At 46.0% G+C, this 27,380-nt stretch overlaps 2 protein-coding genes across 2 annotated transcripts in view; one reads left to right on the plus strand and one right to left on the minus strand.

Moving 5' to 3' along the window:
• sarnp (SAP domain containing ribonucleoprotein) overlaps window positions 1–13,051 on the plus strand; it is a 32,467-nt gene extending 19,416 nt beyond the window's left edge. Inside the window, exons 10-11 of the mRNA XM_006629297.3 lie at window positions 11,967–12,050; window positions 12,819–13,051. Of these exons, the coding sequence (XP_006629360.1) occupies window positions 11,967–12,050; window positions 12,819–12,860 (126 nt within the window). The 3' untranslated portion in view covers window positions 12,861–13,051. The remainder of the gene's footprint in view (window positions 1–11,966; window positions 12,051–12,818) is intronic.
• A 4,444-nt stretch (window positions 13,052–17,495) lies between these two features.
• The window catches only part of gdf11 (growth differentiation factor 11), a 43,650-nt gene continuing 33,765 nt past the window's right edge, over window positions 17,496–27,380 (minus strand). Inside the window, exon 3 of the mRNA XM_006629215.3 lies at window positions 17,496–25,519. Coding sequence (XP_006629278.1) covers window positions 25,139–25,519 — 381 coding nt within the window. The 3' untranslated portion in view covers window positions 17,496–25,138. The remainder of the gene's footprint in view (window positions 25,520–27,380) is intronic.

The following is a 27,380-nucleotide window of genomic DNA, read 5'->3' on the forward strand; positions in this document are numbered from 1 at the left end:
CTGATTTCACGATATTTCTGCCATACTCGGTGAAATTAACCTATGTCCATGCTTTGTGTTATTTACATTGCATTTCTGTTGCACATATTGAAACCGATTAAGACTTCCAGCTTAACCCTCCTCCGAGCTCTCCTGTGCTTTTAGCAAAATGCATAAAGACGTTAAATAGATTAGTGAGGGAGACTGCAAGGCTCCTGCAGCTCCAGTTAACTGGTCATCGGGTTCAGGAAGAGGAAAGGATGTCTCGAGCGCACAGTTTTTTCTTCTTGTGCCGCGGAAGACCGGCGGCAGGGGTATTATGTAATTTCAGTCCCGCAAAGTTGCAGGGTTCTGTGCAGCCGGGGAATGCAACCAGTGATCCCAGCAGCCCCCCCTCCGCATCCCCTTGAAAACGGGCTTCGTAACGGCAGCCCCTCATTACCACACCTTGCAGGGCCACCCCCTCCCCTGGCGAAGCCTGTCTAATGAGGGGGCCCCTGGGGACAGGCAGGGACCCCGGCCACTGACCTGCCCGCCGCCGGGCCCCTGACAGCTCCCGGAGACGGAGACTCTTGCTGATGTGATTGTTCAAATGACTAATTAAGAAGCCATGATTAGGAAAGCTGATGACAGCTGGTGGTGTATTCTGGACGTGGCGATGGGGGTGTGGGGTTGTTTTATTTTGCGGTTGCAGAGTTTTTGGCTGCCCATGCCAGCAAAGGACGTGTAGACCAGCTCCAACTTTGCGGCTGCATTTGTGAAAATAGTGATCTTTTTTTTCCCAGTGTAGTTAGATTGAATATAAAGACCCAGAAGAATTTACTGTGCTCTGTTTCAGAGCACAATACCAATGTGGTGGTCCAGCAGGAGTAGCCATTCAGCAGTGTCTAGCGTACACACCAGCATACCTCTGTTATCTCTTACAAATCACACAGCTTGAAATGTTTTTTATGTGTTGTTAAATTCCTTTTTACAGTTCTTACCTAATAACAGCACAGTACAGCGCAGGACATGTAATTATCAGAGTAGTTTTGCTGTCCGATACCAATTTCACCCTTAATTTCAAATTTACCATGATTAAAAGGAATTGTTTGTAGTATTGCAGTGTAAGATCTGTGCCTTATGAGAAACAGACCCAGAAAGTTACATGGAAATATTATACAGAAATACTGTATGTCAAGGAGAACTAGGAATTACAGAAAAGGTCTCCCAACTTTTTGTAAATGTGGTTCTTGCCTAAAACCAATGTTACTGTTATGTTAGGTGCTTCATGACTTGTGAACATGCATAAACATCTGCGATCACTGGTGTAGTTGTGCTTCCTTTATGAGCAGAGGATTTAGTGGAAAGACAGCTGTTTACATTTTACAGACAAAGAACCAAGCTGTAGTGGACTATAATGTCAGTGGGTTTGTATTGTTCAGGGAAGAATCACAGACCACCCATGGGATACGTAGACTCTGGCCTGAGCAGGGCAGTGGCCAGAGCTTTGCCTTCTCTGTATTGTATTTATTTAATGTTTAAACAGACTGACGCGGCTGTGTCTACAGCACGCTTCTCTCAACACCTCATGCACACTTCACGAGGTGTCCATTGGAACATCAAAAGTGGATCTTGGGCTTCTTTTTTCCACAAATCTGTTTTTTTAAATAAAGAAATCCCTTTAGAACATTGAATTTTATTTACAACTCTGCAACAAATCCGTAATCCATTTATAGTAGAAAAGGATGGAACCCTGAGACTGCACTAAGGAGATGAGTCTTTGAAAATCATTTTTAAATGACCCTCTCCCACTCTAGTGTAATCACTCAGGAATCTACCTTAACCGCTAGAAGTATGTATACTTAACACTTGTAATCTGTTCACAAAGAAAGGTGTTTTTTTGCACTGAGGCAGAAAACAATTCTCCGTTGGGCCATATGTTCTCTAATAGTTTTTCCAGTCAAATAGCTGCTGGCCGGGGTCACGCTTGACAACTTAAAGCATCCGAGCACACAGTTGGATGGAGGGCATGCATCTAACCAGCACAGCATTGAAGGGGGAGATCTGGAACAGCCAATCTAGTCTGGCAGGAGCAGCTACAGAAAACCCATGTGATCATGAGGAGAACATGTAGACTCCACACAGAAGGTCAAAGTCCAGGTTCAAATGTAGAACACAGGGCTGTGAAACAGCTGTGGTATAACACTATCATTCCACACTTTACTAAATTGTAACATAACTAAGTTCAAAGTGTGTATAATGTACCAGCCACTGCTCTGGAAACTAAATATGAGACGTTTTCACATTCAAATCCCAACCTCTTTTACACTTCACATTATTTCACTACACATGAAAAAAGAGTGGCCATGAGTTGTAATCTATCTGCTTAAAATTTTCTGAAACGCCAGTTATCAAGAATTCCTGTTTTGTACCCTCTTGGTGTAATTTCTTCTGCATTTTGTTAGCACTTGAGAGAAAAAAGAATGTTCCAGCTATGGACTTCTGGTACTTGAGACCTGAGAGCTTTTTCTCAGAATTGAGTAAACTTCTTGTATTTCCTGTTGAAGTTCCCAGCTTAAATCTCTGCAGAACTTCAGTAAAACATATCATGATGATGACTCTCAAAATATATGCTCTTGAAATATTAGCTGTGAAAAAAACGGTAATAGTTTTAATCTAAATGTGTATGTGGTAATGAGTCATCTTTAAAATGTTCAGGGTTTTTCAGTCAGTAAAATAGTGTTGTTTTTCTTCCCTTCAGTCGGAGTACTTGAATATATATAGGTGGACAAAGCTCTGTTCCTCATGCTGATACAGATGATTGGTGTTTCTGTTATTGTGACTTCAGGTGATCAACAGTTGATTTACTTCAGAACTACAGCACATAATGAAACTCGGAGCAGTTTCCTAAACATTATTCTCACTATCATCATTTATAGATAAAAGTTTTACGCAGTTCCGAGGGGTCAAGACACCTGAATGGAAGAAAAAAAACAAAATCATTTGCTTGTGTTTTCCGTGGATTTGTGCAGCAGTTGATGATTTTCTCAGAACCCCGCGATCAGATGTGATCACAGGAATTCAATGTAGAATCCACAAAATCCTGAAAGGTTGTGTTCACTGGTGTCACGCAGACCTGTAAAATTAGTTGTCAAACCTGTAAGAAGGTGGCTCAGAGGGCCGGGCAGCAGAATGGGTTAAATAGATTACTAAGGAACAGCTGCTGCTGCTCCTGTCCTGCTCAGCCAGCGGATGAAGCACTAAAGATCACTGAGGCATTGTTGGACACGTTGAATCTCCCTCCAGGAAGGGCACACCTGAAGCAGCTGTGAGCTGAATGTCAAAGGCTAAGGGTCGTTGTTGCTCATGACATGGCAGCATGTGTGCACTTCTCGTTTCTACATTCTTCATCGACTTGATAAAATAATTTATCAGCTATTCTTCAGACACATCTGGACAGTGAATTCCCTTTTTGTATGACGGGATTGTGTTCAATTTTGATAATTGTCGAGTCTCTTGTATTTCTTCTTTGGGCTCACAGGTGCAGATAGGGCTCTCCCTATTATAGTGTACATGTTTTGTAGGAGTTACCTTCTGCTTAAAGAGTTGTATGGTTGGAAACCACTTTAGTTCTATGCCCTCGTTAGGAAGTACGCTGTTATCCAATTCATGATATCTTATAGTGTTAGTCTCTTTAACAGATTTTCTATAGGTAGAGAGTCACTTTGCCATGTTGTCATTTTTTTCCCTCCAAGTGCCACAGATTAGTCTTTTTTTTTAACTACATGAATGTGAAATGTAACGCAAGCGCTTCTCCTAATCCACCCGCCTCATGGTAGATTTGTTCATGAGGGATTATGGGGTGTTTTTGACTAATGTTCGGTCAGATGGGCACCACCTGCAGATCAGCGCTTCAAGGGGAGGAGGGGGCGCCTGCCCGCAGGTTGCTGGTGTGAGTGAAAAGCTCAGCCGCGAGAGGGCGGGGCCAGCAGGTTTGGGCGGGTAGCGGTGCCCCTGGCAACTTCATTAACCCCCAGCTCACCTCCGCCTGGAACGTGCTTACAACAAGCCGTCCGTCAGCAAGAGCTCTCCTGCTTCTTCAAGCATGACCGCTTTTTAAATGAAAGAGAAAAACTTTGATTTGAATTGCTTTTTCTCCCCCCTCCATAGCAACTGAAAGATTTGCCTTGTAAACACAGTAAGCAGTGCACGATCCTACAGATTGGCCTTCAAAAGCATGGCATGATCCCCAGCAAAGCGGAGGGAAGCCTGCTCTGCCAGTATGGGCAGTGTGTTCGATTTGGATATATTAGGGGTTAGGCCACAGGGGTTATGAGCCTGCGTTAAAAAAATGTTTTTCAGATTATGACAGATGTTCTTGTCTAGATTAAGTAAAATTAGATTTTCATGGTGTTGCAGACAAGCCTGATGCCCAAAATGTTTTAAGATTTTCCATGCAATCGCATGCCAATTCTTTGAAAAGATTATACTTGCCCAAATGTATGAGTAAATTTGAAGTAAAATAAAGTTATGCCATAACTATCTTAATGGGTTCAAGCCATTGGAATTTGATAATGTGGGAAATTGCAGATAGTGATAGACGTGTCCTGTGAAGGAGACAAATGTGAACATGAGCAAATCTAGTGCAGCCCACCCAAGGGTACAGTCCATCATGACAGAATTTCAGTGTGAAGCGCCAAAACCACAAACCAGTGAGAACAGTAGAAGGAAGTGTCTCGCACCCTGTGGGGAATCCTCTTGCACTTGAATGTTGCTCTGACCTTGTGCCATCTCCAGGCAGGCTGGGCTCCCCTTGGACTGAGAGCTGGGGGAGATCCAGGGATTCCAAATGCCCTGCTCTGGCCACGGGCCTTCCCGACCAACGCACCTGGAGTGCTTAGTGTTGGAAATCTCATTTTACATTTTAAACCGGTTCGAGTTGGTCTGTGAGTAGTGATACACAATTTGCATTGTCCTGCTCTTTTCACACAGAGACTTCAGAGGGTTAGGGTAAAATTGCTATCTGAAATGTTTAAGGGCTTTTGCATTTGTGCATTAAGCACCGTCTTCCCCTGTAGTCCAGGGCACAGGTTAATTAATTGATCTGTAAAGTAACACTAGTAGTGAAGGTCTCAAACTGCTGATATTGAAATGTAGCCCTTTTTTCGACGTGCTTTTTAGACTGAAAAGTGGGTAATGAAACCTGTTCACTGTTCCTGGGAGCTTGTGAACGTCATGCAACACAGCAACATATAAAAAATATGACAGGATATTATACAGTAGTATAATAGTTTGAGGTGTGCAAAAAAAATTTGGTGCTTTATATTAGATCTTGCAACAAAGTTTAATATTCTAGGCAAAAGCAAAATCACGGACATCTAATTTTCTTTTACGTGACATTTCATGACGAAAATGTGTGAGAAACATGAACTGCGCAAGGTTGACTGAAAGTTAGGTACAGAATAATAAGGAACTTTCACCTGTGAGCTAAGGTGTTTTATTGCAGTAGAGCTGCTCGGGGTTGTAGTAAAGGCAGCTGAGGGTTGTTCGGTGTTGATTTTACAGGAGTGGGTTGTATTCACATGATTTTCACAGTTAGAAGTCTTCAGTAACTGGGGGGGGGGGAGCCACTCGGTTTCTTTCCAGTTCACAGGTATATATTTTCAGGGCCAGTGAAGGAAGGAGATCATGGTGGGAAGCTGGAAGACCTGCTCTGTACTGCTGAGCAGGTAACGTGTGTCCATGTTGGGCAAACCCTCCCATTTCATCGGACAGCTGTCCCCCCAAAATGTGCTGTTGTCACAATCAGGAGGGAGCAAGAGTGGAGTAGTAGGTGTTGATTTGCAAGAGAAGGAATCCTTCAGCCTTGGATGAAGATATAATGCAGTCTGTGCCCCCCACCCGTCCCACTGCAGCCCCTCAGTGCTGTGATGAGGGTGCCATGGGGGTTAATTCACTGTTTTTAAATGGCCACAGCACATTTAGTATGAGGAGTGGTGCTGGGGGCCAGAGGTGGAGTTGATGAATGTGTAGATACTGGCGTTTTGATAGGGGTAATTTTGCTCTGACAGGGCCAGGCGATCCCATGAATCAAAATGTGTCAGCGAGGCTCTAAAGATGGAGGGCAGCCCATTGTCAGGCTGACACCACGTGAGGGCCGGGCTGCCAGGGGTCAAGTGTGACACATCATTAGAACAATGTTGATTTAGTGGGGCTGCGAGGCAACAGACCCCTCCCTGGGGGAAGAGGCTGGAGAGAGTGGGGGAGGCTCCAGTTGTAGAGTGTGATGTAGAAGCCAGCAACACCCTCCCATTAAACTTGAACGCTCCTATCAGCCGTTCAAACACCATGTGCCTTCCAGCTTCAGTGTTGATCCGGAGACTCTTATTCTTGGAGCTCAAGAACAGATATTCCCTAGTGCAATGGTAATGTTATATTACATGTGGATTTTTAATGTTTAACGAATAACAATAGATCTTGACCCTTCTAAAACTTTGCCTTACCTTTTTGATCTTTCAGATTCTTGCCAATGAAAACAACAAGTAGTCTTCACAGAGCAGCCTTTACATGTTGGAGGGAGGGGCTTGGAAGTGTTCTGAATTAACCTGTTACAGAGGCCTCAGGGTGTTAAATCAATGTGATCAGTTACAGTCCCAGCAGAACAAAAAAGTAACTGTAAAAGTACAAAAAAAAGTTAAATTTCCACAGAGGAACAAAAAGCCATGCCTGTGACACAATGGCAAATTAGCAAGAAGAAAAGGAAGTATCTCTCAACCAGCAGGTAAAGACAGAAGGAAAAGAGGAGGAAATGTGGAGATCTTGCACTCTTGTTGTTTCAAGCCCTGCAGATGTCGCCCTTTCAGTAGGCCTACCATAGGTGCAGTAAACTCATGCAACACCGGTACAGCAAGGCGTTGACTGCCAGCATTATCAGGTGTGAGGGATTCTAAACATCTGAAAGAGAAGCATTTAAGTGGTACAAGGAGCTCAAGGGGTAAAATAGGAGACAGCGTGTTAATGCCCAACAGCTGTTGGATTCTCACTAATGCTGCTACACTCATTATTTACCCCCTAATCTTCTAAGCGTTTGATCAGCACCGTGATTTGTGACAGCTTTATAATTCCTTCATGCTTTATGATTTGAAGTTGCTGCAGTTTTCAGCAAAGCTGTAGGAAGAGTCACCGATAGAGTGGAAACAGAGTTTTCTGTGCTCTTGTGCCATAGGGTTTGGAGCTGGAAATGCTTGCTGTTACACCATCACTGTTCACAGGTTCTGCAAGATGAAGTGGCTCTATAAAGATATGGTTAAAAAATAGAGATTTTCATATAGCAGTTTATAGGTGCAGTTAGTATACCACCACCATAAGATGATCTTAGCCATTAAGTTAAAATTGCAAAGTAAAGCTCCAACCCTAATACCATTGAAAGTGCCTTAACTTGGGTTAGATGGATCAGACCAATTGGCTTCCTCTTGTTTGTCACTTTCTTATGTTGATGTGAACTCCTTTGGTGTTATTCCAGCATGCTCCTGGGCAATGTGCAAAGTACTTGTGAGCTGGAGAGAAAAACAATATAACATGTTCTCCTACACGTCCAGTCCTAGATTTTGCACTTTTCCCTCCACAGCATTGACCCACCAGTCCTGACTGCTGTGACCGGTTACACTCGCAGGTGATGGGCAGTGCATCGCTGTGCTTTTTCACATGGCACAGGTGACGCATCAGTCTGGCTTGGGGCTCCCAGTTCACCTCTGCTGTTCAAACCCTCTTGAATGATTCTTCTAGCCAGCAGCAGCAGTGTACCCTTGTGGACTGTTCTTGCATTTGTTTTCCCGTATGGCAGCAGTTTCCGAAATCTTATGTCCCACTTGTGTAATGTCATGTCAAATTGCATTATATGTGTGATTCAGTAACGATAGATATCTAATACAAGGTTGTAAAAAGGCTAGCATTATATGGTCACTCTTGAAATATCCCTCTTTTAAAATGAAATCAAAATATAATAATGAAGTGCTTATTACCATACTGAAGGACAATACATTGAAGAATTACTTTTGTTCCTGTCTTTACATTCTGCCATGCACTGACCGATCAGCACAAAGGCTCTGCGGCTGCTCTCCAGTTTTCTGAGCAGAGCGCCTCACGTGGGGTCACTTCTTACCTGTCCCAGCGGTCACTGTCTGAGAACTCAAATCATGTCATTCTGCTGGAGTCCTCGGTGTGGACTGTTGCACGATGTTTTAATTCATGGTCCGATCTCTTCTACTGTGAGTGGAAAATTGTCTGCAACCCTGTACAGTCATAGAAACCCTAGAGTATTTGTAAGAACCACAAAAGGGCTCTTTGTGGGCCTGTGATCTGGTAGCCCAAATGATGCTGCTCTGTTGTCTTCAGCACGCCCTCTCTGAACCTCAACAATAATAGCTTCCCATACTGCGACACCTTCTTCTGCCTGGCATGTCTAAGGCTCAGGAAACATGGAAGAAATCTTTGCCCGAGAGCCTGCCTGTTTTTTTATATTATACCAGATATACCCGATGCCTCATTGTCATCCCGAGACCAACCTAACCAATTAAATTATTAAACAGCAGTTTTAGTATTTTTATCGTGGATGCCCATGTATGTTTAACTATATTCATTTGGCTTCTAGCCCATCTTCCAGCTACAGCAGTGTAGTTAATTTTGTGGAGCAGTTTGGCCTTTTTGGTTCATGGTTGCTAGGAGGCTAGATAGTTGGTTAAACTGTACAAAATGCAGGACAGCCCAGGTCGTACACAGTGATGCATCATACTGGAATTTGGTATTATCCATCACAAGCTGACAAGAAGAAATCTCTGTTTGGATTCCCTCTAATCAGCCCTTTTGTGTGGTGGTGATAGAGACCTCCTGGTTTGTGACTGTGCAGAAATACACGGTGTAATACAAGATTTCCAAACGCAGTTAAACCGTTTAAACACACTTACCTTTGAACCCCCAAAGCTCACTGGACACATCTTGAGTTTTCAGATAATATACATAATGAGCTGTATTTGTTTTTAAAAAAGCAGACAGAATGATATGGCAAATGAGAATTGCTTCCCTGTATTTTTTTGTTCTCCGAGTTTGAACTTATCTGCTCCTGGCTGAGGTCTAGAGTTGGATATATCACGAAGGCACTTCAGATTCAGCTTTTCTCTCTCTTTTTTTTTTTCCCGATGCCCATTTACTAAAGTACCACCAGGCCACCTGGAGCAGTTTGGCTCCCCTGGCTCTTTGCAGGATAGAAAGCGTCCTTTATTACTTTACAGCGCTCATTATGGCAAGAGGCACTGTGTCTTATATCTTGTCAAAGGCTTTCACCGCTGCTTAAATCACCAGCCTTTTCTGTCCAATTTGAATTGGAGAAGGGGACTGAATTCCCCTGACGCATCTGAGCGCGGTCGTGGGCCTGCCTCTACGCCTGCACCTCACAAAGGCAATTAGGAGCCTTCTGCATCTCTCTGTGCACGCATTCTGATTTGCACAGAAGAAAGAAATGATTGAAATTAATTTATGGATTCTAATCAGTAAAGTCTCTATTTGCCGATTTGCCACTCTCCATTTTCAGCTTTCCTGGGCTTACTAATGCTCCATGTTTTTGTGTGGTAATGATTTTGTGTGGCTTTTTTACCCGGATGTGTTAAGCACATTATTTCAGCAATCTTAACCTGCTGCTAACCTGTTTGAAGTTTCCGGCCTTTTAAAATCCCATCCTTCACTGCGAGAAGAGGAGTAGACCGCAGGGACGTTCCCCTGCTGGACCCTCCTGTGAACGGGTGTGAAGCGCTTTAATGCTTAGTGCTTCAGTGCTTTAGTAGTGTGTATTTTGTGAAATGGTAACGTTCTATGGCCAAGCAAAGTGATATGTACAATTTCAAAATCAAAAATTGCAGCTCATTTTCCGTAGGATATCTGTGGGTAAACACGTATTGTTCGCGTTGTGTTTTTGCTACCTGTTGTTATTTAGGTGCAAAATAATAATTTTGTGTTCCCTGTGGACCTGTTCTCTGTGTTTCCTTTCCTTCATGGGGGTGCTGGGATGAGAGTTTCAGTAATTTACTCAGCAGCAAGAAGAGAGCCCATCCCTTCCCGTCAGAAAATCACCACTGCTGTTGTATTATTAGAGAGCGTTAAAGGTTTACTTGGAGCTGGTTTGTGTAAATGATTGTTTGACAAAATTAAATTGAAGGAGTGCATAGCCATCATCGCTGAGCAGGGCTGGCTTGAGAAGGAATCGGCCAGACCTATGCTGACCTTGGCAGTGGCTGTCCGGTGTAGAAGGGGGTGACTCCAGCTGCCCGTGGAGAGCATGCCAGGGCAAGTGCACAGTCTCTCGGTGACCGTGGGGCTGAAAGCAACCCCAACATGCTGAACCACAGGTTTTGTGCAGGGTGTCGATTTTTTTTACAGCTGCATGCCAGTAAGGGATTATCTTTGTGTTGAAATATGGCATTTGCCAGAACAGTCCTAGGTTATGTAGGACTAGACCCTCTGTGCTACAGTGACCCTCCCAGAACGGAGGCTCAGCGGTGGGACCAGTGTCATACTGAAGACCAAGGCTTCGAGGCTGGGAATACAAGAGCTCGTGTCCTCTCTCTGGAACGGCTCCCAGTAGTAGCCGACCTGTCTTGGATTTTGTGCAGCGTGGTTTTGTGTCTGGGTGACTGTGTTTAATAAGTAGTGCCATGTTCTGACCTGAGGTGGCCTGCTGAAGTAGCGAGTGTTTAGTGGGGCACATGAGCATTAAACAGCCTGCAGTTTAGCACTGCTCCTGTCCTGCCCTGTTGCTGGGAGAGGTAAATGGGGGGAGGGGCTGTTATTAGAAGTGTAACCAGTGACCTGGAATTTGTCAGGTTGTTCATGCTGGCACTGTGCTGCCGAATCCCAGTGTGTGTGCGGAGCAGCTCCTGTGTCCTTGGACAACCCTGACCCAGCTGTGCTGTGCACTGCGCAGCCTTCCCAGGCTGACCGTGGCTGCCTTCTCTAAGAGAAGCCCCTTTTCACTCTCTTTAATAGGAAGTTAGAAGCTCATGTTGTTATTGAGAACAAAGAAACATACTGTTTGTTGTGCAAGTTTTTTTTTACAGAAAAGAGTGTATCCCTCGTATGTTTCACTGAATATCCATTAATTCCATTTGCAGTAAAGCTGTAATGTGACTTAAGCAGAGAACATTCAATGAGAACCTTTCTTCAGAGATCTGATTACTGTGGGAAAGACTGACTTAATGCACTGGGAAAATAGCAGTCAAAATAGACAGTCTCAGTGTATTTAATTTTTATTAATATACATTGCATATTATATGTAGTCTAATAGTGCAAGTCCACCCTGCAATATGACACAATACTATCTACAATAAAAAATATAAAAACGCTGTTGGGCATTATGAACAGACATCCCCAGAAAGCTAAAAAATGATTTTTTCATTCAGGTTCATTAAATTCTCAGCCTGCTGGTAATGAAATGTTTGTGAATATTGAGTAAATGATGTGTGTGTGTATATATATATAGGTATATATGTAGTTCAAATGTATCTTGGTGGCTTAAGCATAGAGATGTAATTAAATATCTTGGGTGCTTTTATACAGCATTATACTTCTGTTCAGCAGCTGATAGGATTAAAAGTGTCCCTGGTGTGCAAGTGACTTTTACTTCAGAGGGTTCTTTAGACCAATTGTGCACAACAGTCTTTAAGAGGTCATAGTGTTGCTGTGTTTTTGATTGTGGAAAGTTCTGAGCTCCACATGTAAGGGCACAAAGCACAGACTGGTTGGCACACCCCCCTTGGCACACTGCTGCCCCCACTCGCATCATCCCCGTCATGGCTTGTGGAGCTCTGTGGGATCTCCTCTGTGCTGTCCCACAGACGCAATGGTTTGGCCTTGTCCTCACCTGTGCTGAGGGACGCCAGCGGCGTCAGATCTGCCTTTGCTGAATGAAAACCCATGACACCAGAGTGTCTTCTCAACTGCTATTTCTCTGTGTGCAGGTAGAGGAGGATGAAAAACTCAAGAAGAGGAAGGAGAGGTTTGGGATCGTCACAGGCGCTGCTGCAGCGGTGGATGACGTAGAGGTAAGGACATTTTACCTGCTGTTGCAGCTGTGGTCCTGGAGGCAGGAAGTGAATGTGTAGAGTCTTCAAGTCTTTTCAGTGCAGGGGAACAAATGAACTGATGGGGAAGGAAAACTTTGTATTTTTGTGAACAATAGTTTGTATTTTCACCTTCTGTGTTCTTCTGATTCCAAATCACTATCAAAAGGCTGTGCTGTCTCGATATTACAGAGGAGCTGCTGTTAATGATGGGAGCAGACCGTTAAAGTTAAACAAGGGAGATGTAGTAGACAGTATTGTTAATGGTGTCCATTAAAAATTAAATGCCATTTAATGCCATTTAATTTAAGAGCAGTGGTAACCCCCTGAACTGCAGTGCACATACTGCATTCATGGAGGCATGCTGGTGTCAGTCAGCAGGTGCCCTCTCCATTTCGAAAGGTATTAAGAGAGATTAGTGCACAGTACATCTGGAGCTGATTGATGTGTGTAGACTAGATGTTAAATCGGAGAGACTGGATGTTCATTAGTGCTAAAGACTGACGGAGAGGCAGGGTAGGGATGGTTCTTCAGCCAGGGCAGCTCTTAGAGCCCATGGTGTCCTGGGGGTTTGAATGTAAGAAAAGAGGGGCAAGGCAGTCTACCCCATCAGCTTCAAACAGCACGAGTGGGGGGAAACTGGCCACCAGTGGGGCTCCTATTCGATTCACAGAGACAAGTGATGTTCTGAGGGGCAGTTAAATCCAGCTTCATGCTTTTTCATTTTGGTGTTTTTTTTCTCCTTTTTAGGCAAAGAAGAGAAAGAGAGCAGAGAGATTTGGAAACGTGTGACATTATCATGGTTCTAAAAGTGTTTTCTTTTAAAAAATCTTCTTCCATTTTTTGTACTTTTTAACTTGTACTTTTTATGTTCATTTTTTTAAACATGGCTACTCCAAGCCAGGAATTTTCAACCACATAAAATGTACGCTGTAATTTCAGAATGTGACACTTTGTAAATTAAAGGTGGAACCTTTTTTCCAGTTGTGTGTGCTGTTTTCTTGGTGCGTGTGGGTTTAACAGAAGCTAGGCTGTGCTGCATTGTGCACAGGGGCCTGGTTTTCACTACCTGGAGCACAGAGTTTGTTGAGAAGTAAGTGTCCAGAGTTAGACTTTGCCATATTTCAGTTTTTGCAAAAGTACTTAAATGTTACTTTTTTTTTTACTTGACTTACTTTTATAAGTAAGAAACAGCTGCAAGCGGACACCAGCTGGGCTTCCTGATCAATGTATTGATTCAAAGTTAGACCTGCTCCACTGTAAAAATTGGCTGCTGAGTCACAAACCATCATGGTTGGGGTTATCGGCAGACTGGATCAGGAATGTGCCAACTGGTCATATGCTGTTAGTCCTGCATGTTCACAGCACTCAGCGATCAGTAGGGCTGCACAGTTCAAGGAACATAAACCGGAGGAAGGTATCGATCTGCCAAGTAGTTAAATTTCACTTAGGAGGAGGAGGGGGCATTTGTAATAGAAACAATAGTGACTAACACGAGAGAGTAGACACCAGAACTCCTGCCAGTCACGGAGTACTTTGTCACCCTTTCCCATTGTCAAGCAGTCATCCATCAGCTGAGCCTAAGCCTGCCAACCTTCTCTGTGTTCTTAATAAGGTTTTACCACTTTATCGTACATGCTGGTTGATAGTTATGGAGTTCTGCCTGCATTTCTGTAATAATTTATTGGAAATAAACCCTAAAACCTTAAGTAATAAGGTAATAATTTCGTATTACTTTGAATATGTGTCTTATCCTATCAGTGGAATAAGTAAAGGTTTATTCTATGCTAAAAAGAGAAGAAAAACACATTTCGGCTGTGGAGCCTTCTCCAGGTGTCAGGTGGAAGAAGGTTCCACAGCTGAAACATTTGTATTTATTTTTTTAAGCATTAAATAAACCTTTACTTGTCCCTTTGCAGCCTACGCATGCTGATGCAGCCACCTACTTGTACTATCAAAGTTTTTTTTTTGTCCATTGATTATCTATGAATCATCATAGGTGGTTTCTCATTATTACGTTATCAGACCTGGTTTGCCAGGTTCATGGTTTGCCAAAATATTGTTTGCAATATGAAGTGATTCTGAACAAAATTAAGTCCTCCGTTTGCATTATGGGCAGCAGAGTTTGGCTTTCGTTATGCAAGTATTGCAGTAGAAACTATTTTTTCTCTCATTATCCCGCAGGTTCTAGAGGATGGGATAAGGTAGGATGGCCAACACAGTGCTGTTTCGAGTGCTCGGGTTGTTTATTTGTGTCCGAGAGAAAGCGTGTGCCAGCGGTGTGCTGTGTCGCACTGTGCAGCAGTCTTTCTTGGGCAGCCCTTGCTGTGTTTTAGTGGCTCTTTGAAGGGAGCTACACAAAGGTTTATGAGTGAGGCAGCAACTGAATACACAGTGCCTTTCTTCTCTTGAGGGCCATTGCTGCTATCATAAATACCCTCTCCACCCTCTCAAGAGCTTTACAAAAGACAGAAAGTGTCTTCTGCTGCCATTTCCTCCTCATCATCTCTTCGGCTTCTCTGCCTCTTCTCCTTCGTCTGTTTTGTTGTCTTGTGTTTTCCTTATCACTCGTCATTGCCTCTTCCATGTGCTTCTCCTTGGGCTCTTTGTTCTCTTTCTTCTTCCTAATTGATCCAAAGAGCTCATCAAGGTGGAGGTGGAGGAGATCCTTAAATCATCTACTAAAATCCAAACAAGAGAGCGGGTGTAAATGGCCTCGCCTTACAGTTGTTGTAGACTACTCTAAGGTTCCTGTTCTTTACAGAAGGGAACCCATTGTGCGCTCCTGTCTGTCTCTAGCATGCACCTCCGACAGCTTCCCAGCACCTTGGGTAGCTAGTACATCAGCAATTCAGTCCATCTTTGAGCTCGCAGTTGTACTCTTCTAGGGTACATTTTCTCTGGCTGTGCCTTTTGCTTCATTCAGCATTGGTGTGGATTTAGAATGGCGATGTGGCAATCCTTTAGATAAGGGGCAGCAAATCCTCTATATAAATTACAATCTGCCATGCAGGAGTCCCCCTACGATCCACAGGCTGAATCAGGCTGAGGGAACGGGGGGTACAGGGGTGTCTCTCTGTGCCACCCTGCTGGGGTTAGGGTTAGACACGTCAATGTGATTGAGAGTGAAACCAGTCGCTTTCCTGTGCCCCCGTTATCAAATGCAGTGGACGTTGAGGCTTATTTTCCAGAAGGTGCTTTTGCCACAAAAAGGGTTTCAGTATGTAGGCAGCAAAGGGAACAGAGACAGAGCAAGCAAAGTGAAAGCAATGTGAATCCTTTCTTTGCTCCGTGTGGAAGATTTCTCTATGTGGAATCGGAAGCATGCGGGCTGCTGTGGGAAAGGGGTCGTGCTGCTGAAGGCAGGGGGCCGCAAAAACTGCTGGTGACTCCAGAGGCATTAGGAATGATTAAAAAGTATCCCTAAGGAGGCAGCTTCCAAGGAAGATCCGAAAATGGACTTGTTTCTTACATCTTTTTTTTTTGTCTGCCAGGCTGAATGTGGTTCTCGGAAGGCGGCGTGGCGCGAGGATGGGATCTCCTGTTGATAACCCTGTCAGCCCGAGGTGTGCAGTGATGTGTGCAGGAGGAGAGAGCGTGGGGCGGGGGGGGGGAGTTAGTGTTTTTGCTTTATGTCATCACTGGCGTCAGGCTTCTTCGAGTTCTAGTGGGTGGTCTCGGTTCATTTGCATCAGTAAATAGCTCTGTCTCCAGACCCATTTGTCTTCCATTGATTCCTAAATTAGGTTGATGCGGGCTCTCCTATCAGGTGACACGTTAATTGGGTCATGCTGCATCCCGTACGTGATCCAAACAATAGCTGCTCAGCACTAAATGTTTCACATCAGGCTGTCTTTTTCTCCCACCAATTAGCCTCTGTAATTAATTTATTTCCTGTGCTGTACACCATGGCCTCCATCGCTGTTGCCGGCTGGCCCTTATTGGCTGAGAGCTTTTCATTTGCTCAGCTCTGGGCACGGTGGTGCACAGTACTGGAACGGTTGGCGCTTCGTGCCACCGAAGCTCCTTTTTGTCGGAGCGGTCCTTCGGATTCTCTCCTCAGTGCTTCAATGGCAGAGCCCGGATCCCTGCCTGTACAAGGTCGGGTTTTTGCCAAAAGGACCTCATAAAAAAAAGTGCCGTGTCAGGCTTAGATAAGAGACCGCTGAGATATGTCACCGGCTGCAGTTGAGAAGGCCTGAGGCTTGGTGTAGGAGCACGAACAGTGTAATGTGGAAAACAACAAGTCAGAGAATCCAGGTTCAGTACCCCAGGATGCACAAAATTGATTTAAGATGTTGCTGTGCTGTTGTGCAGAAAACCCATTGCATTCTAGTGAGAATGCTTTCAACGTGTTCTTCTCTAGAATAACAAGTACATCCTGCTTCAGTAAAAACATTCCTGTCAGTTGTAGGCTTTGGTCCAGAGCTGAAATGATGCACAAGCAAGCTGGTGCACAGGAGCTGTTGTGTTAAAAGAAGGAGAGGTGAGGTCCTGACGTAGGTGTATGAAGAAATGAGAGGACCATCTGGACCTCCTGGATCAGTGGTTCTGGTGACCCACATACCTGTGTAACTGAGCCGAGCCCTCTGTTGCACAATTAGGCCCTTCATTGCCTTAATAATAAGATGAATTTGATCTCTTTGTTCCCTGCTCTGAACTATGTTGGGGCTTTAACAGTTCTGTTTTGAAAGTGAAATAAAATCCCAAACTTGGGACTAGAAACAAAATGCAAATATTCCAATGGAGTAACTTCTTAGATCACGTAAGCCTTCAGTTAGCTCATGCAGGGGGGCTGCAGGAGTGTGGGGCACCAGGACCCCTGATGACTGTCTCTTAGTTGGCAGTTAATTCATCTGAGCGTTTCCTCTCATTTTGGTAAAGAAGAGGCTCCTGTTCTGACCAAGTCAACCCAGTGTATTTCTTCAGAATGGGCACTGCAACATAAACCAGAGGACACGAGTTGAAACAGATTTAAAATCGAGAACGGGAGGCATTTCTTTACCCCCAAGAAAGTGCTGGGAGTCTGGAACTGGATTCCTAGCCAGGTTGTGGAAGCTAATACCCTGTTTTTTTTCAAGAAATGACTGAATTAGATCCTTGGAAGGATCGATTAGCTACTAGCTACCAAATTTGCTAGACAGGCTGACTATCCATGTCTAGTTTAAATTATCTTATGTTCTTATCATGTACTTGTGTCATGAACTTTTTAAGTTCTGTTGCTTGTCAAACCATGGTAGTGGTCATTCTTGAGTGGCTGGTTAAATTGTGTCGGTTTGATCTCTGTAGTGTTTTATTAAGGAGCAGACTGTGTCCAGTGCATAGACGCTTTGCCATTTTAGAAACATACTGGAGCAGTTTGTCGGGGGAACTGCTCTCCAAGTGTGTGGCAACAAAAAACAGTCCACACATAAGGGTTTAGGCTAAATAAATGATTTATTGTACAAAAAAGGGCTGAACAAGCAAAAGAAAAACATATAATATAGACACACCATCATACAACAAATGGGATGAATTTTGTCTACACAATGTGGCAAAAAAGCAAACAAGTGAAGAGTGGGAGTAGAAAGCCTGTCTTTCTGAACATAGCAAGTGTGACAGCCTGATCCTATTTTCTTATTTACACATGAGGTCTTTCCCCTTTATTCATGCACATTCACAACATGAAAGAATGCCGCAGTCAGTCAGGAGGGCGGGGTGGGGCGGGGCGCTCTGTGCGTGACTGAGGGGCTGTTCCTGGAGAACTGAGGGCAGAAGGGCAGCTGGCTGGTCATGACTCAGGCCATGGGCACGGAGGAGGCAGGAGGAAGACAGAAACCTGTTCTGTGTCTTAGATTGGCCTGAGGTGCTACATGTGCCATTGAGAACTCCAGTCTGGCTCTTCCAAACTGCAGCAGCTTGAATTTGGCAATGACCCACCATCCCCTGCGCTGTAGCCAAGTAGGAGAGAAAATCTAAAACAGGCAGCTTGGTTGTCACATTTCAGACACCTGCCTTTAGAAGATGGGTACAATAACTTATGTCTGCAAGGCATTGCAGAAAATGAAGGAAACCCTTTTTGCTTCTGGAGGGTTTCCTCAGTGGAAATATAGCCAGTGTGCTTTATTATTTTTCTTGGCCAGCTGGCTGCAGATGGAGAAGCACTGGGAGGCAGTATGGGCACTCAGCAGCCCTGGGTGAAAGCCACAACTACACAATGGGAAGAATTTAAATGGTGAAAGATTTAGAAATATCTAAATGCATCTGTGTGCAGTGCTTGGGGAGTGTTTCTGCCGAGAGGTGACTGGAAATGCTCAGCGTTGCTCTTGATCTCTGCTGCCCTGTGCTGTCAGGCAGGAGTGGGAGCTGCAGAATGACCCCAGGTACTGGCCCTGTAGAGCATCGATGATGAATGTTCACCAGATGCACACATCTGCATTGTACCAGTTCACCCCAGCTGGCTCGCATAAGTCACACAAGATATTAACACATGGGAACTGACCCCTAAATTGCTACAAAATGTCAAGTTTCTCTTGTCCGCTGGATTTCTTTTTTGGCTTGTCAAGGTTCATTTTCGAGAGCTCTTTTTCGTTGACCTCAGCACGTTGAACCCCAAGGGGCTTGTGCTTTCTAACCAGACCCCTGCCAGGCTAACAAAAACGAACTAGCGTGGTCATCCCCGCTCCAGCCCCCAGCTGGAACAGTGTGTTCGGGACAACGGAGAGATGGGCAAAGATCCTTGTTGCGCCGGTTCGAGCTTTATGGCCAGCACACAGGGGGATCAGACTGCCATACTTTCAGTCTTCACGGTCTGCACTTGACAGACCTGCTGGCCATGTCTGCCTGCGCAGAGACCTTCTCTGCCATTCCTCTATTTCAGGAGACAGAGCCGACGGGACAAGAAAAGCAGACTTGTACCAGGCAATAATCACGTCTGTCTCGGAGCAATACTGTCTGAAGGGATGGGAGGCTACAGTCCTCTCGGCCATGCAGAGCTTAAATACCTTAATTGAACTGACGATTTATCTATAACAAACAAAGTCAAATCGTCTCTGTCTTTTTCTTAAAGATCTCAGCAGCTCATAATAAATGATCTGTGAAACCTGCCAATCTGTGGTCTTGGGTCTGCATGGACCTTCCATTTTGACTAGACGCAAGAAGAATTCACCAAAAGATGCCCTAGCCCCCATGTGTAATTTGCTAACATAGAAGTTGGAGCTTTAAAAAAAGCAAATGTTGGTTTTGTCTTGTGCTTGCTGGTGAGTTGACCTGAATTTTCAATGTGCTTCCTGTATCGCCCCCTGTGTCTCCTGCACCTGGTAGCAGCTGCAGGGGCGGTGGTGCTGGGTCCCCACGAGGAGCTGGTCACGCGGGGAACCAAGGGCCTGCTTTTTCTCTCTCAGGTTTATAAAGATAAGATCACTTCATTGGCCACATACAGTTTCTTCCATTCGGAATGTGTCTTTTCACAGACCCCAGCTCGCTCTCCATGAGACACACGGACAGGGAGAGAAGCTGGGGGTCAGAGCGCAGGGTCAGCCGTTTATACGGCACCCCTGGAGCAGTTGGGGTGAAGGGCCTTGCTCAGGGGCCCAACGGAGTAGCCTCCGCAGGATACAAACCAGCAACCTTCCAGCCACAGGCGCAGGTCCACAGAGCCACCGCCCTGCCCCTTAAATAGGTGATGGGGAGGGCATGATGCTGATTTAACTCTTTCTATGCCGCTGGCACAGTGCAGGACTCGGCTCTGCAGGTTTGTCATACACAAACCCAGCTGGCACAGCTGTTCTCTCTGGCTCCTGATATTGCACAAGTGTGCCGTCACCTGGACGCAGTACAGAAGAGCAAGGCTGCTAGCGGCAGTGGGACAAGCTGCCCAGCGGGCAGGACGCCAGCCACTGGACCACATGTCACAAAGCCCCGCCATGGACAGGAGACACGGGCCGCAAGTCTCTCCGGGAGAGCCTCTGCTCTGCTCCCGGCGCGAAGGTGAAGAAACAGGGGCTGACTGACTGGGCCCTGTCCAGGATGGCCAGCCTACTCCAGCAGGGCAGCTGGCCAGGGCAGTGAAGAGCAGGAGAGGCCTTCATTTAACAATGATCCTGATATCAAATTCCTTGTGAATATAAATGATTACATCAGGAAGTAAAGGACGCTTGTATTACTGTTACACCCTGGAAAACTGGGCCGTGCTTCAATAGCAGGGTGAAAGAGTGCAACATAGGTCTGTTTCTGCAGGTTTGGACTGTATCTCAGACTACTTTCCAGTAAAAGGCAGTGTTTTAAGGTATTGTTTCCCAGAAAGGCCCTGGTTTTTGCCAATAATGTATATATTTGCCTATAAGCTCTGGCACTGAGACTCAGCAATTCTTAACTTGAAGCCCATGGATTTTGTGGGAGATTTGGACATCCAACCTTCTCTCCTGTGAGTCCTGAGCAGCTGTCAGAGGAGAAGGAGGAAGAACTGTGAACTGACTGCACACCTCCGCGAGCTGGCCTGATGGAGAACTGAGAATGCACTCGAGCCTTCAGTCTGAATACTTGCTGCACCACACTGTGAGTGCCCAGGCAGGTGCCAAGTGCAGTATTGCACACATGAGCTGCACTGCTAGAAACCGGACAGGTGCCAGGTGCGGCATCACTGCCCAGGCTGCACTACGAGTGCCAGGGCACCTGAGCTGCACTGTGAATGCCCGGGCAGATGCCAGGTGTATCACACCCAGTACAAAGCTACAGCATAAGGGTATCTGACCATCTGGATTGTTTGGCTAAGAACTGGTTGAGGTTAATGCAATGAGTGGTTGAGCTGAGACTGTCCTCCCAGGAACACAGTTTTTGGAAGCCCCAGAAAGCCTCCCCATGCCTGCCCCTCAACTGCTCCTCCTGTTTGCTCAGCTGGGGCTTTACTAGGGCTCTAGTCATTGATAATTCATTCACAAAGGAAAATCAAGAAACACAAAAACATCCCTCACATACAACATATCCACACATCAAAAAAACATCTGTCCCATTATATATTATACATTTGTACCCATTTACACAGTTGGCATTTTACTGAGGCAGTGTGAGTGAAGTATCTTTTTCCAGGATACAACTGCTGTGTCCCCACCTAGGATTTGAACCCACAACCTCCCCGCTGTGTGGCCAGAGCCCTGCCTGTTCCTCCACACTGCTGCTCTGGAGAGGGAGTCTGAATGATGTAACCCAGGGACAGCGGGAGCCGCTTGGGCTGGGACGAGTCAGAGCAGCTGTGTCTCGGCCGCGGGCTGCAGGCAGTCTCTGACGCGCGGGACGGTGTGTACGGAGCACGAAGAAGCAGGCTTTCACTTCGCACGACGACGACGAAAAGAAGACACACAAGTCAAGACAAAAACGGAAAAAAAAGCATGGCGACAACACAACCGGAAGGCAGACTCTCGCTAAGATACATCTCCACACTCGATGACAGACAGAAGCTTCGACATAAAGTTTTAAGTTATAATCCATTGTCAAGCTCTTGTGCTCAAGGTAAAATACAACACAATAACAACACAATTCCTCTCGCCATTGACTTCTCATAGTGCAAAATTTATTGTTGGTAAGGTAGAGTGCCCAGAAAGGATTTTTTTTATCATCTTTTTTTTTTTTTCATTTCAGAGGAAATTTTGCTTGTCATACCTCTTTCTTTAGGTTCAAAGGCTCTTCCTTTATCCAACGGCATAGTGCTCTCGTTTCCAGCAGGAGATGTGTGTGCTCAGACAGGCCCCTCCTGCGCTACCAAACTCTGCAGGGAGGGGGTGCTCTCTCTCTCTCTCTCTCTCGCTGTGTTGTCTTCTCCAGAAAACTGTAGCAGATGGACGTGACACAGTGGTCAGCCATTCCCCCGTCTGTGGTCTCACGGGCCACGCGGTCAGCTAAGACAGCGTCCATCTTGCCGGAGGTTTCGGTGTGTTCCTGTCTTCCCAGGACAGGACAGTCCAAACCGACTGTGGAAAGTTGGGATTCTGGAGGCAGTGGAACAATCACACCGGGATTCGACATCAGAAGCCTGTTGAGGCGGGTGGCAGGACGAGCGTTTTGAGCAGGATGGCGTTTTGAGACCGGTTCACAAGCTAGGAACGGTTTCTACGTAAAGGAGATTTTTTGTTTTTGTTTTTATGTCTGGCCTAAAGCAGAAGAGACATCTTCACACCTTGTGCCTTTGCTCAGCCCTTCACCTGATTCAAGTCCTGTCATTTCATGTATTAAGGTGTATTTTCCAGCTGCTGCTGGAGGGTCTTGAGTTAAGGTGTACGGGCTATATTCTGTTGAAAAACTACACGAGGATTCCGGGAGATGAGAAGGGAAAACTGAGGAAATGAGCCCAGGATGTAACACCTTGCAGCCAAACGTGGGTTCATGTCATAAAAGAGACATGAACGTCTGAACTGACTCAGTTAAACACAGAGCAAGTACTCTAGAGGGGCCTCACTGCAGAGAATAATGGCACAGAAACTCTGTTGGTTTGGGAAAGCAAAGTCTCCTCGTGAAGCTTAGGGGGGTTTACAGATTTGTCAAATGGTGTGTCAAAGCACAGTGCATTCTGGGAATGTGGGGAGCAATGAACAGTTTCCTCACTGGAATTTGGGTTGAGGTGGGTCAGAAAGACACGCAGCTCACTGAGTTGTTCCGGGGCGTGATCACTGCGCCTCTTCAGTGCTTCTGTCGCTGCCAGAAGAGCGCTTCGGTGTTCTTTAGAGGAGGAGGGCTAGTCTTTCTTAGTCACCCATTGATACAGCCTTCGCCCAGACCAAACTGCGTTCCAGCTCTCCTTGAGCAACGTCAGGGTGCGCGGAATATCTTGAGGCAGGAGAAAGCCGTTCAGCGCCGGGCCCGCTCAGAAGCGTCAGCCCGTGATTGACCCCTTCCCTCGGCGCCCCAGATGGAAAAAAGCGACGGGGTGAAAGCATGGCGACACCCACTGCAGCCTCCTCCACGGCCAAACCGCTGAGCCGCCTTCTCTCCACTCTCGCTTGCTTTCCAGAGGAGAAACCAACCCTTCTGCTGTTTGTAAGCCTCTTTTACAAGACTAGAAGTAAAGGGACATCAAAGTGAGAAGAAAAGGGCCGCGATTCTGGAGAATTTCACACCAGGGTGGAACTGGGAACCTGGGGGGACGCAGATGGAGCCCTTAGGAATCTTGTGCGGCTGTGCGGCGCTTTAAAACCGCCAGTTAAAAGTGTGCGGACACTGCCATGTGCGCCGAGGGGAGTGGGTCAAGTGTAAAAGCAGCATCAGCGTTTTTCCTCATGCGTGATCTTCCAGTGTCGCATCTAGCACAGAGCATGCAGGTGTGTTTGTTTACAGACCTATTCTAACCAGCGCAAAAGGGGGGCCAGACTAACACCTGTACGTTGCGCCTGAAATACATTGTCACTCCATTCCCAGCCCTCCTGCGCTGGGCTACCAGGCGTTTCTGGAGCACAGAGAGATATGTGTCTTGCAGAAGATGACTGAGAACAGGACAGTTCAGTCCGAGATGCACCCCTGAGGTCAGGAGAGGAAGTGGTTGGAAAAAAACACGTGCTGCTTCCATTTAATCTTGTCGTTTCCTGCTGGGTTTCGGCAGGTGAAGAGTGGCCTGCCCAGAGGCTAGCCCTGGATAGGATGCCCGTCATCAGTTATTATAAAGACGCTGGCAAACCAATGCAAGTATCTGACTCTCATTCAGGCTGTCTCTGCCTGGTCACTGTAGTGCACTGTCAGGATTATCCCACACTGCAGTGTGCTCCATCCTCAGGTGTTTAACATTTGGACCTGACTATTAAGCCTTTCAGAAACAAGGCAAAGGAAACTGTTTGACGGGGACAGCAGAAATGGGTGCTTAATGCTACAAAAATACTGAATCAGAAACCCTGGCATAGATACATACATGCCTGTTTTGTTTATTTCTCCTTATAAAGTCAAACCTCAGTGGAAAGAGCCTTTCATACCGTAGCCCAGGGTCTTCACGTTTTGAGGAAGCGTGTGTGTTTAAAGTTTAATTGCTCATACCTCCGTAGTAATTCTCCTTTGAAAGGCAGTGGCAGGACAAAAGACCAGTCTTGAAATGGAGAGGCGATGTTGGTTTGTGTCCAGCAGATGCTCTTCTGTCCATTTGTTTCCATCTTTCTTTTCTGCAGCTTGGCCGAAACCTCGCTCCACAGCTGGCAATGGCAGAGATAATGAAGGCATGGGAGACCCCGATTGAGAAAATAGCAGAAATTCTTAAAGCGTTTGCTTTCAACGTTGCCATTGGGCGGTTAAGGGTCTTGGTAGGCAGCAGTTTGGGGCAGGTGTGAAGGTGGCTGAATGTGGCTGTGGGAATCTCATATGTTACGACACTGCCAGGCCGTGTAGGTTGTAGGTGAGCTGGCTCCAGCTTCTCATGATCCTCTTCCTCTGGCAGCTCTAACTGTTCTTGTGCCGAGAGCCACAGACAGATATCGCACGTCTAAAAGCGATTCAGAGACAGAGACATGGATGGAACGACCCACCTATGAAAGACCCTGCCAGCCGGGGCTTGCTTGAAGTCGCTCATATCCTCGGTATAAAGCAGCACATAGACGCTGTCCTGCGCACTGTTTCTCCTCGGGTTCGGCTGCAACCCAACCAGTAAAGAAGCTCTCATCACCTTGTAGCACTGAGCACACCGGCCCTTCACAGAAGTGTGACGTTTCTGGGGTTCCTGGTTGCTAGAAGCCAGGGCACACAAACCGAAATGGACCCGGGTCCGACTACACTGGACAAACCAGTACACCTGTCCTGAAATGGAGGGTTTGCCGTCATGTTCAATATGACAGCAGACTTTTAAAAGCTTCCTTTGCAAACATAATAGCTGTGTTTACCCTCTTGCTTTCCAGGTACTCCAGCAATGTCCTCCTTATATATTCCTGACACTTTAATGATGCCATAGTCCTGTCTTTATTTCTTTATTTTATTCTTATTTATTTTCTTATATATAAAAAAAGATTTTCCTTTGTTTTGCTCGTGCTGTGCTTCTCTTTCCCAGGTGTGCGGGGGTGGAGGGTGGGCCGTGGGGGCGTGGTGGGAGAGGAGGGTGTTGGGAGAGCTCAGTCAGTTGGGTGGGCACTTTAGGAGCACCCACAGCGGTCCACCACCATCCCTGGGATCTTCCCATGAATGATCTGCTGTTTGTCATTGAAGTAGAGCATGTTGATGGGGGACATCTTGGTGGGCGTGCAGCAGGGCCCTGCGGAGCCGCGCGGGTTGGCGTGCTGGACCAGGTGGGTGTGGGGGTACTTCTGCATGAACATGTATTCGCACTGCCCCGAGCAGTAGTTGGCCTTGTATCTCTTGGGGGCGATGATCCAGTCCCAGCCGAAGGCCTCGAAGTCCACGGTCAGCGGGTAGCGGCAGCAGCGCGACTCGGTGGAGTGCTCGTCGCAGTCCAGGCCCAGGTTCCTCCGCGAGCGCTTGGACGTCTCCAGCACCTTCACCTCCAGGAAGGGTTGCTGTTTGCAAAGAGGAGAACAGCCAGGCAGGTGAGAATCTATGCACTGACTGTCCTGCACACACTCACACACGCACTCCCAGTTGCACACGTGCACACACTCACATAAGCACTTACAAACACACTCCCATGTGCATTCGCACACGCACTCCCACGTGCACTTGCACACACACTCCCACATGCACACACATGGTCACACATGCACTTGCACACACAGTCACACATGCACTTGCACACGCATTCCCAAGTGCACTTGCACACATTCACTTGCACAGGCATTCCCATGTGCACTCACACACGCATTCCCACGTGCACTCGCACACACAGTCACACGTGCACTTGCACACACAGTCTCACACACACACACACTACCATGTGCACTCCCACATGCACTTGCAAGCACAGTCACACACACACTCCAAGGTGCTCTAGCTCACACAATTTCTTAACTCTTCGACAAGTTTTTGATGTCAGCTGAATTGTGTTGCTCCTACAATCCCTGCTCCCGTCCATTCAGGGCTTTCTGGAGTTACATAACCTCTCAGTTGCTTCACCAATTTGAGAACCTGCGAGCTCAACCAGTAATCCATAATAATCTTTGAGGAGTTTATACTCAATATGGCCAGTTATTCATCATTCATCAGCACTGACAATGTAAGAAAATGATCCTCGGTATTCCAGCAGCCCTGAATAAAGGTAGAATCATTCAAAAGAAGTAGAAATATTTCAAATAATTCCTCAAATTTCTGGAACCAGTACCACACAAATTTCTTGAAGGAGTCTCTTTCAAATGCACTTCACTGTTTTGCAATTCAGCATCCACAAAGAGCAAAATATAAACAACTCACACAGACAAATATGAATACCAGCAGAGTAACTCTGAGACTTCCTTCTTTTCTTTACTCACAAAGAGCAAGAAGCACCAAGCGAGGGGGTTTGACCCTGAAGGTCAGGTCTTTTCTCCAGAAGACCTTTAAGGGTTCAGTTCCAGCTGTTTCCTTTGTGAGGAGTCGTGGCTGCAGAGCGTACTGGACCAAAACCTCTGGCAGGGTGGACTCGGTGTGAGGTCAAGGTTAAGGTCAGCTAATGAGGACCGAAGAGGTCAAAGGTCAACATTGCCCTCAAAATGCAGCTCATTCATTTGACAGTTACAGCGGCGTTGAGCCTAAACCCTTCAGGCTTTTCAGGACTGTTCCCAGCCCAGCATTCCTTTCTTAAAAAAAAAAACAATGCTCAACCTAAATGGTATTGATAGACCACTGCCAAGAAGTGTGGTCTGGGAAAGAGGTACAGAGAGGTAGCTTCGGAAGACTGGTCTCTGCTACTGTAGCAGTTCCTCTATCTGATTGATAGATAATGGTGCTCTAGAACGTGGGAGTGGAAACAGTCACCACCCTAAGTTTTCTTCCACCAGCTGGATGAGCATTTCACCGTCCAAATATTGAGAACCATACAGTCTGAGAGCTGAGTCCCAGTGCCATTATGGCCATTTCTGACAGCCTGTTTCAGAAGGGAGCCTCGCAGTTCTCAGACATACATGGTTTAGCGCTGACTTCTGTGATCTCCTTCATATTCTGCAGCACCCTGGAAAATACTGTGTTCAAGACTGGAATTGTGCGGAACCTACAAAACTGCCAACGCATCCCACCTTGAGAAGGCGATCGACAAGCTACCAAAACACTGGGGGACTTTTTGATAGGGCAGTCGTTGGACAAAAAGTCAAATTAAAGACTCCTCCCATCCCCTGAATTCACAGTTTGCAATGCTTCTAGCTGGCTGACATTTCAGGGACCCTAGAGCTCTTAAAAATGTATAATACATCCTTTATCCAATACTCCATACAAGTACAGGGTTCAAGTTGT

This window comes from Lepisosteus oculatus, chromosome 1 (assembly GCF_040954835.1).
Source record: "Lepisosteus oculatus isolate fLepOcu1 chromosome 1, fLepOcu1.hap2, whole genome shotgun sequence".
In the NCBI taxonomy this organism is placed as follows: Eukaryota; Metazoa; Chordata; class Actinopteri; order Semionotiformes; family Lepisosteidae; genus Lepisosteus; species Lepisosteus oculatus.